This window comes from Semicossyphus pulcher, unplaced genomic scaffold (assembly GCF_022749685.1).
Source record: "Semicossyphus pulcher isolate SPU_LCO1_2020_fin unplaced genomic scaffold, fSemPul1.0.p SCAF_5, whole genome shotgun sequence".
Taxonomy (NCBI): Eukaryota; Metazoa; Chordata; class Actinopteri; order Labriformes; family Labridae; genus Semicossyphus; species Semicossyphus pulcher.
In genome coordinates this window covers 13,603,290-13,615,457 of record NW_027211726.1, presented here as the reverse complement: position 1 = coordinate 13,615,457, position 12,168 = coordinate 13,603,290, and the positions used below count along the sequence as shown (strand labels likewise).

The window sequence follows — 12,168 nt, the reverse complement described above, 5'->3', positions numbered from 1 at the left end:
AGGGGTAAACATTCAGAGCTTTTTTTCAGGTGTTTTTCATGCCACAATATGGACAAAAGTTCCCCTTTAAAAGGAACTTTAAGACAGCCGCAGCAAAACAGCTAAAGACGACTGTTCTAGTCTATCATCTAGTCCAACATCCCGCTAATGCTACATGCTACTTGGTCAATGAAATTCCACTGCCACTTGCGCTTGAAGCGAGACAGAAGGTAAAGCCGCTTTCCCACTGGTCAAAAAATCAACTAACACCCGCTAACACCCTGCTTTTTTGTTTGTTCGCATTTGTGACGTCAGACAGTGACGCAGCAGAAAAGAGACTGAAAGAAGTATACTCCACTGGCAATGGGAAAAGAGACAATCTGCATCTATAAGTGGGTCTTCCTGGGTCTGGATAACCCGCGTTAACGCACTCATTTCGGTGGGAAAGGGGTATAAGATAGTAGTCAAATATAATCAGCAGTAAAGTTAACACATACCGACGCATCTTGGTAGAGGTGCGCTCCACATTCTCCGCCCTCCTCCCAGGCAGATTAACTCTGGCGCCCCCTCTAGGCGGTATCCCATATTGCAGGAAAAAGACAAAGTGTCTCCAACGCCAAAACTGTAGCCGTTTCTCCTTCCGAATCGAGGCATCCCGGGGTCCTCACATGGCTCCAACGTATACTCTGCAGAAAATAAATCAAAATTGAATTAATACCCGTGAATGAATAAAAATACTCTAAAATAGGTACAGACTACAATCCTTTACAGTACCAGTAAGGATATCAGTGAATGTAAATATGTTTTTAAAGCGTGTACCTATTTCAGTGTTTTTTTGAGCAACACTCAATTTTGCTGAGTGTTGCGTAAGTGGCATAAGAGCAAGTGAGAGGTGGTGAAATTAAATTAGAGTGCCCTCTACTAATGGTGTTAAATCAACAGATCAATACCCATCACTCTCAAAGTGCAGGAAAATCCACCCGTATACATATATTATATAAACAACAAAACCATTAAAAGTTAACTGAAAGATGCAGACACCTCATGTTCCTAATCTTTCTCTCTCTTGTTCAAATATTATCTTGCTTAATTGCGGCAATTAGCGCAGAAGTTGCGAGTCCGAGTTCACACCACTGTGTCCTGAAATGCACCGGCTGAATTTGTGTTCAGCGCAGCGGGAGATTTATTTTCAGTGGGCTAAGACCGATGATGTGATGTGTGTTTGAGTGTGTGCTGCAGGATGACACAGCCTGTTGAGCATGTTGAGATTGGCAAGTCACATCTCTGGTGACACCTCCCATGTGTTACATTCTGAGTATCAGCTTATGCCATCTGGGAGGCAGTAAAACGTCCCTCAGTGAAGACTCAGATTGAAGTGCTGCTTTATTCCGGAGTCAATGAGGGAGCGTTGAAAGGGCAGGCGGGGAATCTTGATTTATGAGGGGCAGATGTGGCCTTGGACTGTGTCGTAATCCTGCCCCTTAACCCTTTCCTTGCTTTTCGATGAGGGTGGCGGGGAAGTAACACGACGCATAAGAATTCATCTTCATTCTTTTCTTCGTCTTGTATTGTTTTATGGGGGATTACATTCTGCTTAATGTTGTGTAACCTCTGGGCTGTGTTTTGCTTTTTTCTTTAGTTATTCACAAGGTTTTATGGCTACTCCTCAAGGCAAGTGCTAAAATATATCTGTTTTGAGGGAGAGTGAGCAAGCCAGTCACTTAACACGGGAACTGCTTTTTTATACATATTTGTCTAAAGCCAACAAATATTACCCAGGACTCCATGTTAAGCAGTGTCAATACTAAAACTGCCATTTAAAGCATGAACGTTTTCTAAAATATGTATCATCAGTCATGAAACAGCTTTCGAATGACATCTTGTGATGCAGGAGCTTGGTTTTGCTGTATCTCAGTGAAACTGTTGATCATTGTGTGCTGACTGATGTATAAGCTAACTTATGTGTTAAGTGGTTTGGTATCTCTGGGTGATCCATGTGTCACCTACTTGTTGGCGTTCCCCAGGGCTCTGTTTTGGATCCCCTTTTATTTGCATTGCAGGACTGGTCTTATTACTCCTAAAAGGTATGTTGTGCTAAAATTATGCAGATCCAATTATACATCTTGTTTTATTATTAAATAAAGTGGAAAAAGCTATATTATTTCTTATTGAATTTCTGGTGCAATTTAATCCTAGAGCGTTTAAACTGTTCCTATTGTTCCCCAGTTAGCCTCATCCCTAAGGTGAAGAAAAACTAGCGTCTCTTTCATCGTCTGTTGGATGATCCATTTTCAAATCCCTTTGATCACACTGCAAGGTCAGGCACCCACCTACATTAAAGAGCTACATAAGCCTTATATCAGAGGAAGGTCACCGAGAGCCTCTTATCAGGCCCTGTAGGTTGTACCTTACTTAAGCTTTTAAACTGAAGGAGACTTGTGCTTCGGTAGATGTGACCTGTCAGACCTTAAGCCTTTGGACACTGTGGACAACTTTGAAAAGTATGTAATTGGCTCCTTGCTTAAGAAAGGCCTGGTATGGCTCTGTACAACTTTCTATAACTTCAGTATGAAAAGTAAGAAAAATGACTTATTAAAATGACCAAATCCAGGGTAAATTAGATCTAAAACCTTGCTGGAGTGCAGTCGTACAATACAAAACTGTACAGTCAATTACCAGAAAAAGTTATGTTGAAGCCCTCGTATGAGATGGAAAAGTCAGAGATGAATCGTAGCTGGGCTTTGAAGTTGCCATAGAGACCAGCATTGATGTTGCTAGGCAACTCGTTTCCGGTCAGGCGGGCCAGCGGTTGCAGGAAACTCCCGTTCTCAGTGACCAGGAGGTAGTCGTGCTGGTCCTCGAGGTGAAAAGAATTGAACTGAAACTGGACTCCTGGAGACACAAACAAACGCACAGAGAGATAACAGAGAGAGTTTGTTTCAATATCAGCTCACTAATATCCAAATTATTCAATATGCATCACTAATTTTACACCATGATGTCTTACAAACTGAATAAAACATTTTTACTTTATTGTAGCTTTAAACTGACTTCATACACGCACTGACTACAGCCACATAAAGGCCCCTTTAGTTGTGCTACAATCTACAAAACACTCTAGGAATCCAATGCAATGGAAGTTTGTGGTTGTATTCAAGCAGCAGCTGCACTGCTGTGTATGCTGTCTCTTTCTATTAGGGCGTGTGAATCTACGTGCGTCTCTTGCCTTTCCCGTGGCTGACTTCAACAGTCCAGGTACAGTTGAGTGATGAAGGGTAGCTGTCTGGATAACCGGGACTAAGGATGGTTCCCCAGGGACCTCTAACATCGCCGCCACAGAGAGCTGGACAGATTGAGGGAGACGGAGTGGGAGAGACGGAGAGGCAGAGGAGGCGGGGGGAGAGATGTGCAGAGCAGAGGGAGGTTAGCATCAGATCGTTGATGGCTAAAACAGATAATGTCTCCCCCTGGACCTTTAATACGACTTCTATAGTACATACACACACGTATACACACACACAAGTGCCACAAGAAAGAGAGAGGTAAACACAGATAGATTCAGAGAGAGAGAAAAGAGAAACTTGTGGTGGCAAAATTTGTTTTTTTAAAATGTATTCCTCCCACTCTTCCACAGACATAAAATAATCACATAAATCAAAAAATCCGCAACACACCAGAAATATAAATAATAAAAATTTGTTGTTTACATGGTTACATTTCCCATAAATGAATAAACAGCTGATCATTATTAACTACATGAGCTTCTCTACTCATTCCTCATTATTCTACAGAGCAATATAATGCTGAGAAATAAGTTAAAACTACATTTATTTTTCTTCCAGAAATGTATCTGTTTAATAAACCAGTTTCAATTATGCACATTATTAACTTCCTGCAGTAGGTTGCACAGAAGTAAGTTGCTCTTTCAGGTCAGAATATGTGGCAGCATTGTCATCAGTCAGTGACCACAGTGACCCCTGCATGTGGAAAGCGTGGCATGCTCACCAGAGTGGAACATCTCTCACATAATTAGGAGAGCACTCTGGCTTCTGGAGCTCAAATGAGCTTCCTATGGGCTTCTGAAAGCACATGTAGGATCAGACTGTAGGTGCTGACAGATGGTGCATAAATACTTTTATGTATTCTGACTCTGATGCAGGAAATGATGGCACCTCTCTCCAGCAGAACTTCTCTGATTTGGGATAATTAAGCTTCATAATCTATGATGCAAATTTGTCATGATGTACTTAGTTAACAAAACTTCTGGTGTTTCCTCATTACTGCATTATGCACGGCCAATTGTTATTTGAAAGCCAACAAATGCATGCCTAGTTGGAGTTTTGTTTTGTCTGATTTAAGGTGTAATTAAAATGTCTAACTGTGCTGTTACAAGTCCTGCATATAATCAGAAGTATATCCAGTGTATTGTGACTGTGAGCTAAGGAATGTGGGTAAACAAGACTAGGTCAAAACCTAGTATGTGGCTGACCGCATCAGGTCAATGTGCGCTTTTGTGAGCAATGTGTTACATATGAGGCTGATGACAACGTGTTTGAAAGCAGGCACGCGCTGTGGATGTAGGTGAGGACAGCGGACAAGCAGCCCCACCTACTCCCCGAACAAAGTAGACAGAGAGTCGCGTCTTGGAGGTCCAATACGCTCCATGATCCGCCATTACGATGTCGCAACGCTCTCTCTCTACGGCCCTGAAAGTGCCGTCACTCACTAGGGATGCACGATATTATCAGCACCTTATCAGTATCGGCCGATATTGGCTTAAAAATGAAAATCGGATATCGGCCAACAATTCAATATCCGCCGATATAATTAACCGATAAAATATTGGGCTGCTGCATACTTGATTAAATGCCCGACCTCGGCGCAATGTCCCCGGCGCGAAGAAGACCTGCGCGGCGCAGCGTGATGACGTCACGTGTGTCTACCTGCAGCATGAGAGAGTTAGAAGCCAAAATGTCCGTGGTGTGGAAGTTTTTCAAAGTGTCCGAAATAGATCGCAAAACTGCTATTTGCAATGACTGCTCAGCTTCGGTGATGCGAGGAGGAGCCAAGGCAAAGTCTTTCAACAATACAAACTTGATTCACCATCTCAAGACCCGTCACCCCGACCGCTGTAACAAATGTGATAAGAGTATCACCATTATACTGTATGCTAATTCCAATACAGAAGAGAGTTGATGATCTCTGCAATTAGGTGTGTGGGGAAAAAATATCGGTATCGGTAATCGGCTAAATGAGTTGTAAAATATCGGCATATCGGATATCGGCAAAAAATCCAATATCGTGCATCCCTATCACTCACTCAGTCAGTCAGTCCGTCAGTTACACATACAGACCCGTGTGTAGGGCTGACCCCGGTGGTCAGCCCAAAAAAGAATAGGGAAAAAGTTATCGGAGTAACCGGCGTAACTTGCTAAAATGCAAACTTGCTGGTTATTGAAGTAGTGACCATCTGGGTAATAATGTTTTCTTTTTTATGAGAAGTTTTGGATAGTTTTGGAACCCATCTGTAAGACTGAGGGATATACAGTCTCTGAGCTCCGAATTCATAATCAAATTGAATATAATTTAAGCTGCTTTTCCACAACATTAATGCTGTGCAATGGCACAGTGTGCAAGAAGTGTAAAATGCATTATGTTTCCGAAACAAAACTTTTTCTGTTAATACAGTTTGATTCAAAGCAGTGACATTCAAAGCAGTGAAGCGGCGCAAATGTTTCTTAGAGACTACTTAAAACATTTTGAACGTTTCACTGTACGGCCTCAGGATGACCCTGCGAGTTCTGCTCACGGTTTAGCTGTGCACATTGTTATGCAGTAAGAGAGCCAGTTTGCAGAAAAAGCTCGGCAAAATCTGTTGCTCGTTCTATGCATACTAATGCATGCATGTGTTGCAAGGTGCTTCATTTCTGCTCGCTCCAGTTGGTTCATCTTACAGTTGGCCGACCGGCCTGTCATTTCCTCTTACAATAAACCTATAAAACGCCATAACATTACCTCAAAAGTGCAGCGGTGGCAGAGCACCCGGGACAAGGTCAAACCTGAAAGTTCTGCTGAAGTTTCCTCAAGCAGGACAATTAACCAGCTCAATCAGAGCTTAGAACCATCAACTCTGAGACTACAATCACTACAGACCGCCACCACAACCACATTAAACACAAGTCAGGCATTGAAAATGTGCTCACACCACAACAGAGCATCAGTATCTACCCACGCTTACAGCATGAGCAAACCCTGAAACAAGGGTGAGGAGTGAAAATATTTCCTAACCAAGACAAGAACACAGATGCAAGCAGACATGGGCACACGCTCGTACCACACACACACAGCTTCCATGCACGCACGCGCAGAAAAAAGTGCCGTTAATTATTGATACTTTTCTGCAAGGAAGCTCTTAATGTTGAATGCTGAGCTGTGTGAGAAATTTGAAACACTGCATTACGTCTTTATGGCGATCAGTTTCTTTCCTCTCTCTATCTTTCTTTAAGATCTCCTTTAATCTCGCCTTTTTCTCCACCTCTGCCTGTAAGCTGGTCTTCCAATCTGTTTTCTTTTTTATTTGAATGAAGTTGGATTCAGACAGTCAATCTTTGGACTTCAAAAAAAAGGTGTAAAAAGCCATTTGAATTACACCTCTGCCCCTCATGAATCTCTATTTTAATTGCTTGAGAAATCTTCCAGTTTGGTGAAACACAAGATTATTCTGGACAGTTTTTCAGCTGAAAATATAGAAAGAATTAAATCTGTCTATCAATAAAGGATTGATTTATCTTCTCTTACATACGATGGATAGCATCGGATTTCTGCAGCATTTCCCAAGGCTGAGTCGGCTGCTTCTGGCAGCATCTTGCTCAAATTTGTCCTGTACTAGCTGTCAATCATCACAACATTTCTTACCAACCTCAGCAGCAAATAGTCCCTATATTTGTATGGGTACATACTGTATGAACACAGCCTAATGGCATTCAGCCTGCGAATCCCAGGCTACTTGCTTGATGCTGATACGCCCAAGCGTCCTCGGAGGAGACCGCAATTCAAATGTGGTTAACGAGCGAATGAGCCAAAAAGCCGAAGCAACAAAGCAGCCGCAAAACTGATGAATCTCTCCTACCTCCTTTCCCATACTTCTTCCCCATGATTGGAATGAGAGAGAGAGAGAGAGGAAGAGAGAGAGAGAGACCCCTCATCCCTCCACCCACCACCAACCCCCACGCCTTGATTTGAGGGGGAAGAGAGAGGAGGTGACAGGCAACACAGCCTCTCGTCAACCTTACCTCAAACCGTCCTGTGTTCACGGTTCACACGGGAGAGAAGGTGACAGGAGGCACATGGATAAAAGCACACCACACACACACACACATAAAGGCACAAGCACATATATAAGTGCTGACGTACAGAGCAAGCACACACACACTGTACATGCCCACAGATCTCTAATCTTCTCCTCAAATCATCCCCTATCAGCCACAGCAGCCTTCACTGCAAATTGCCCCAGCGTATACCCAAGTGTGTGAGTATGTGTGTGCGTGTGTGTGTGTGCGTGTGTGTAATTCAACCAGTGGTTTTGTCGCAGAACAACATGACTCAGCTCCCCGTACAGGAACGGCGGGCTCCACTGCTGATCTTTTCCTCTGTGCGTATTTGTTAATGGATTAAGTGGATACTTTTGTAATATAAATCTACTATAATGTTATTACATGTCTTATTTAATGAGAGGGAATGTCATGTGTGAGAAGTGGACATGTAAGTGTGTAAGAAGAAGGCTCTTGTAGTCCAACATAACAGAGTACTATCAGTAGAAAGACTGCAGTCAGCTTGACCTTGCGCCGTGTCACGTCAGAATGTGCTCCCACATAATATTTCATCAGCGCTGCGATAAAAACGCGCTATGATGAAGAGCGAGGCACACCTTTAAAGAACCGAACATTACTTATATTTATGAGAGGTGATCGTTTTCCTATTTACCGTCGCATGTAGGTAAAGGGTGGCTCCACCAGTGGTTCTTCTCGCATACGAGCGGCTCCTCGTGGCTCAGCCTGTAGCCAGAATCACAACCAAACGACACGGTGGACCCGATGGAGAAATCCTGCCCGTAGCGGATACCGTTGACAGGGATACCAGGGTCCAGGCACGAGTAGCTGTCCACTGTAACGCCTGAAGAAAAGGGATTTCACTGTAACTGTCAATATCTAAAAGTCGTCTTTGAATCTATGAGTTGATGAGTCTGACTTACTTTCATATAACAACTTGAAGCCAGCATTAGATCGGCTGTTATCAGTGGTGAACAGCAGGTAGAGGAAGTTGCTGGTGCTGAACAGGAACTGGGGCACCTGGGTGCCATTAAAGGAGCCAACCAGAGGAGACAGGAGGTTTGGTCCATCATGGATCTCCAGGAAGTCATAACCCAGCTCTGTCTGAAACCTGTGAGACAGCAACATCAAAACATCATAAATTTTACAGACTGGGTGTCTGGTGCGAAAATCACAAGCGGCACCCAGTTAGTGACGCGTTTTCCATCACCCAGCAGTGGTTGGTCTGCCAGAGAGGGTGGGCGGAGCTTAGCGGCTGCTTTTCCAGTCTTTGAAAGTGTTGCAAGTAAACAGTAATCTACTATGGCTGAGTCAAGATAATGCTGCAATTGAATCACTTTGATGGCCAAGTTGTCTCTACAACCTGCTAGATTTTTCATCATGCGGCTTATGACTTTTGATCTGATACCATAACAGCCCTGAAAATCAAACTTTCTGTACATGTGTGGTTTAACTTTGCTTCATCGAGTTTGCATGCAACAGAGAGACAGGAAGTCTTGGAAGTCCGGGCCGTCAATCCCTCTACAGGTTGTTGAGCCAGAAGTGTTAAAAGCAATTTACAATGAAATAAAGTTAAAATACAAACTCAAACGAATGAAAAATTATTTTACAAGATCCTTTACAGTCTTGTTTCAATCACTAGTTCAAACCAAAATATTACCCAGCCTTTCTAATCAATATACAACTCCCTATTTAAGTATACAGCCTGTGAAATTTAGAGTATGAGAATCTTGGTGAATCCCCATAAACTTAAAAATCTTGTAAATTTCTGCTTGTCAGAAGAAACTGATGGGGAATCTGATAAATCTGCACAGTCCTGCCTGTTCAGAGCTCAGAGTTTTTATAACACGCAGAATCAAAGATTTATGCCACCCACCTGTCAAATGTGATTTTGATGGAGCGCCCAGGTTCTGATTCAATCACCCACTCACAGCTGAGGGAGTCTTTGTAGTAACCAGGCCACCCGGGGGACAAAATCACCCCGGTTGGGGCTGAATAGTGGCCCCCACACGGAGCTGCAGGAGGAGCGGGGACAGAGAGGTTGGAGAGAGGGAAGAAATGGAGGACAAAAAGAAGGGAAGATGAGAGATGATGTGGTTCGAACATGTAGCTTCGGCTTGTGAATAAGCTCCAGTAGCAGCATCCTTGAAGGCAACTTGTGTGCATATTTTGTTCAATCAATATTATTGTCTGAGAGCTTGTTTGCTGTGACAGTAAACTGCCTGAAGAGGCCTTATGTTCAATCATGTGATCGTGCTCTGACTTCACAACAGACCGTGACTTTACAGTTACATTACATGAAGTCTTACTATGATTCATTTTTCACTGTTTAAAAAGTTGTAGACACATTACTGGCGAGTATGTTTGCAAACTGTTGATTATTTGCACATTGAGCAGACATGGAGAAACATTAGCAGGGATTTGGAGTTGTGTTTCTGGCCACCTGATGGATATTATCAATCTAGGACCAATATTTACTCTTCTTTTAGTTCTGTTTTGGGCCTTACCCCTGAGGGAAAAAGCGTTCTCTTTAGTTGTGGTAATTATTCTCTAGATCGTTGCCAAATTTGTCCATCTGCCAATCGTTGCTAGTCAGGTTGTGTGCAGTTGCTTTAGAGCTTTCTCACTGAAAATAGCAGCTTCAATGTTTAAACAGTGGTGAGAAAGCATAACTAAATCACTGAAAGAAAGTAAAGTGCCTCATAGGGCTGATAGGTATGGTGCAGGGAAAGGGACAAGATTAAGACAATTGAGAAACCGAAGGAGGCTATTTCCTTGCCGAAGCCAGCTACTGATCTGGCCAATGATGGTAACTGAGAGGCCGGCGGTGGTAAATGAGAAGCCGCCTATTCATTCGACCAGGGCGGCAAGTCATGTGTCTAACATAGCAACCCATTGGATCGGCTACTGGCTAGGCTGGTCGTTAGTTTCCCAGGCTGGCGACTAGCACGATGAAGCTGGCAACATTAGCCACTGATTTTACTGGTCTTTTTCTTCTGTTGTATTTTAGTGGCGTATTGGAGACAAATGCGCCACGTTACCGCCAGTTAGTTATTAACACAGAAAGTTTTTCCTCTTTCCTTTGCTGACACTTTATGTACGGTATTGCTGCTTAGAACATACGTGTGCACAAACATATCCATGCATCCATATGTATGTTTAATAGTCAAAAAACCCCATTAAATGTTACATTTAAATCTACACCAGTTTGTGTACTCAGTCAAGCCCAGAGTCATTAACACAAACCTCATCCAAATGCTCCTTAACACTGTGGCTACATATACAGGCTGTTAAAGGAGCAGACATGACTGTTTATTTTAGCGGCTACACCTGCAGCGCACACACGGTGTGAGGTTGTGTGTGCCGACAGGAAGTAGGAGTTTTCGTTTCCAAAAGATACCGTTGCCGGGCTGGTCACGCTGATTACACATAAATTTGGACCTCATTAGAAATGGCAGATGACATACCGTCAAAAACCATACATGTTCGTCTACATACAATTCAGAGTTTTAAGCCTAATGTTGACTGTTATCACACAGTTAAATCAGCCAGGAGCAGTTCTGTTCCAGTGCTCTTTTAAATCTGAGCTTGTTTGAAGTTAAACTTAGCGTCTGAACCCGATTGGTTCTGGTCTGATCCTGCTGAATAAAAGTGAGTGTATTTTGAAGTAGATATAGACAAACATTAGCTACAAAGGCTCCTGAGATATTAAATTACCTGGAGCACAATTAGCACGGCCTTTCTTTGTACCGCCATCAACAGTTCTAACAATAGTCGCTGTGACAGAAATATCTTAAGCTAATTACACCTGCTGTTGTTGGAGATATATCTGAAGCTCTTATACAGCGTCAGATCTGTTTCATCTGAGATTAACGGGTCAATTTCTGTTATTCTCTCTTCTCCTTCTTTTGTACAAGCGGCTGTGCTTATGCAACCATGACAGAGGATTACATTTCAAAACGGCAATATCTTTATTGAGACTGAAAACAGAAGATAAATGACTATTTTATTGTGTGAAATGGATCCAATAAATATGCATGAAATAACTGCAGTCAAAGTGGAGTGGTGCTGTGACTTCACTTGCCTTCTTAAGGAAGAGTTCACAGTTTCTTTTGACTTTAATATCAAACCACTGATATAATCATATCAGATATAACCCTACATTAAGGTTAGAGATTGTCTCCACAGATTGTTCCCCAAGGAAATTAAAAATCGGGGCATAAGTGGACTTTTAATACATTTTTTTCCATCTAAAAAGTGGGCTAAGTTCTATATACCTGTGTGACCAATATACCAGTATAAAATGCAGAGAGGTATGTTATTGGGTAACAGTATTTTACCCAGGCAATAGCGCTATAATCTAGCTTCGTCAGAGACATGAGAGATGATCACCAGTGCAGCCGCCATCTTCACAACAACTATCAAAAGTAAGAAAGGCATTAAAGGGCCAGTTCGCGATTTTCAACCTCAGTCCTATAATGCTATTATGGGGAGCTAATGCCTTTATGGTAGAAAAAAGATGCAATTTCGCTCTGTGCCTTTGGAGGACGCTCTCCGCTTCTCCAGTGGGCCCTCGAAAACCTCTGCCAGACTGCGTAAAACACGTCATCTGGCGGAGGCCAGGGAGCTTGCTAACCTACACTTCCTCAATCTAGGACGCCCACCTCTGATGTCATGTCTCGTTCAAAATCCTCAGGTTCCAGCGTCTCTCGCTGGGCCGTTCCTTTCAGAGGGAGGGGTGCAATGCACGCTGGGTGTTGTAGGAATGTAGAATGAGCAAAACCACGTTCTGTTTGTACAACTTTCTCCACAGCTATGCCGCCAATTTAAAATATTATTGCTTCTATCGATTACAGAGAGC

The 12,168-nt window shown here is 42.9% G+C and overlaps 1 protein-coding gene across 1 annotated transcript in view; it reads right to left on the bottom strand.

Annotated features, from left to right (window-relative positions):
- csmd3b (CUB and Sushi multiple domains 3b) overlaps positions 1–12,168 on the bottom strand; it is a 379,947-nt gene that overhangs the window by 85,359 nt on the left and 282,420 nt on the right. The window contains exons 16-21 of the mRNA XM_069681472.1: positions 9,184–9,322; positions 8,231–8,418; positions 7,963–8,151; positions 3,206–3,322; positions 2,656–2,871; positions 477–665 (exon numbers count right to left, since the gene is read on the bottom strand). Of these exons, the coding sequence (XP_069537573.1) occupies positions 477–665; positions 2,656–2,871; positions 3,206–3,322; positions 7,963–8,151; positions 8,231–8,418; positions 9,184–9,322 (1,038 nt within the window). The remainder of the gene's footprint in view (positions 1–476; positions 666–2,655; positions 2,872–3,205; positions 3,323–7,962; positions 8,152–8,230; positions 8,419–9,183; positions 9,323–12,168) is intronic.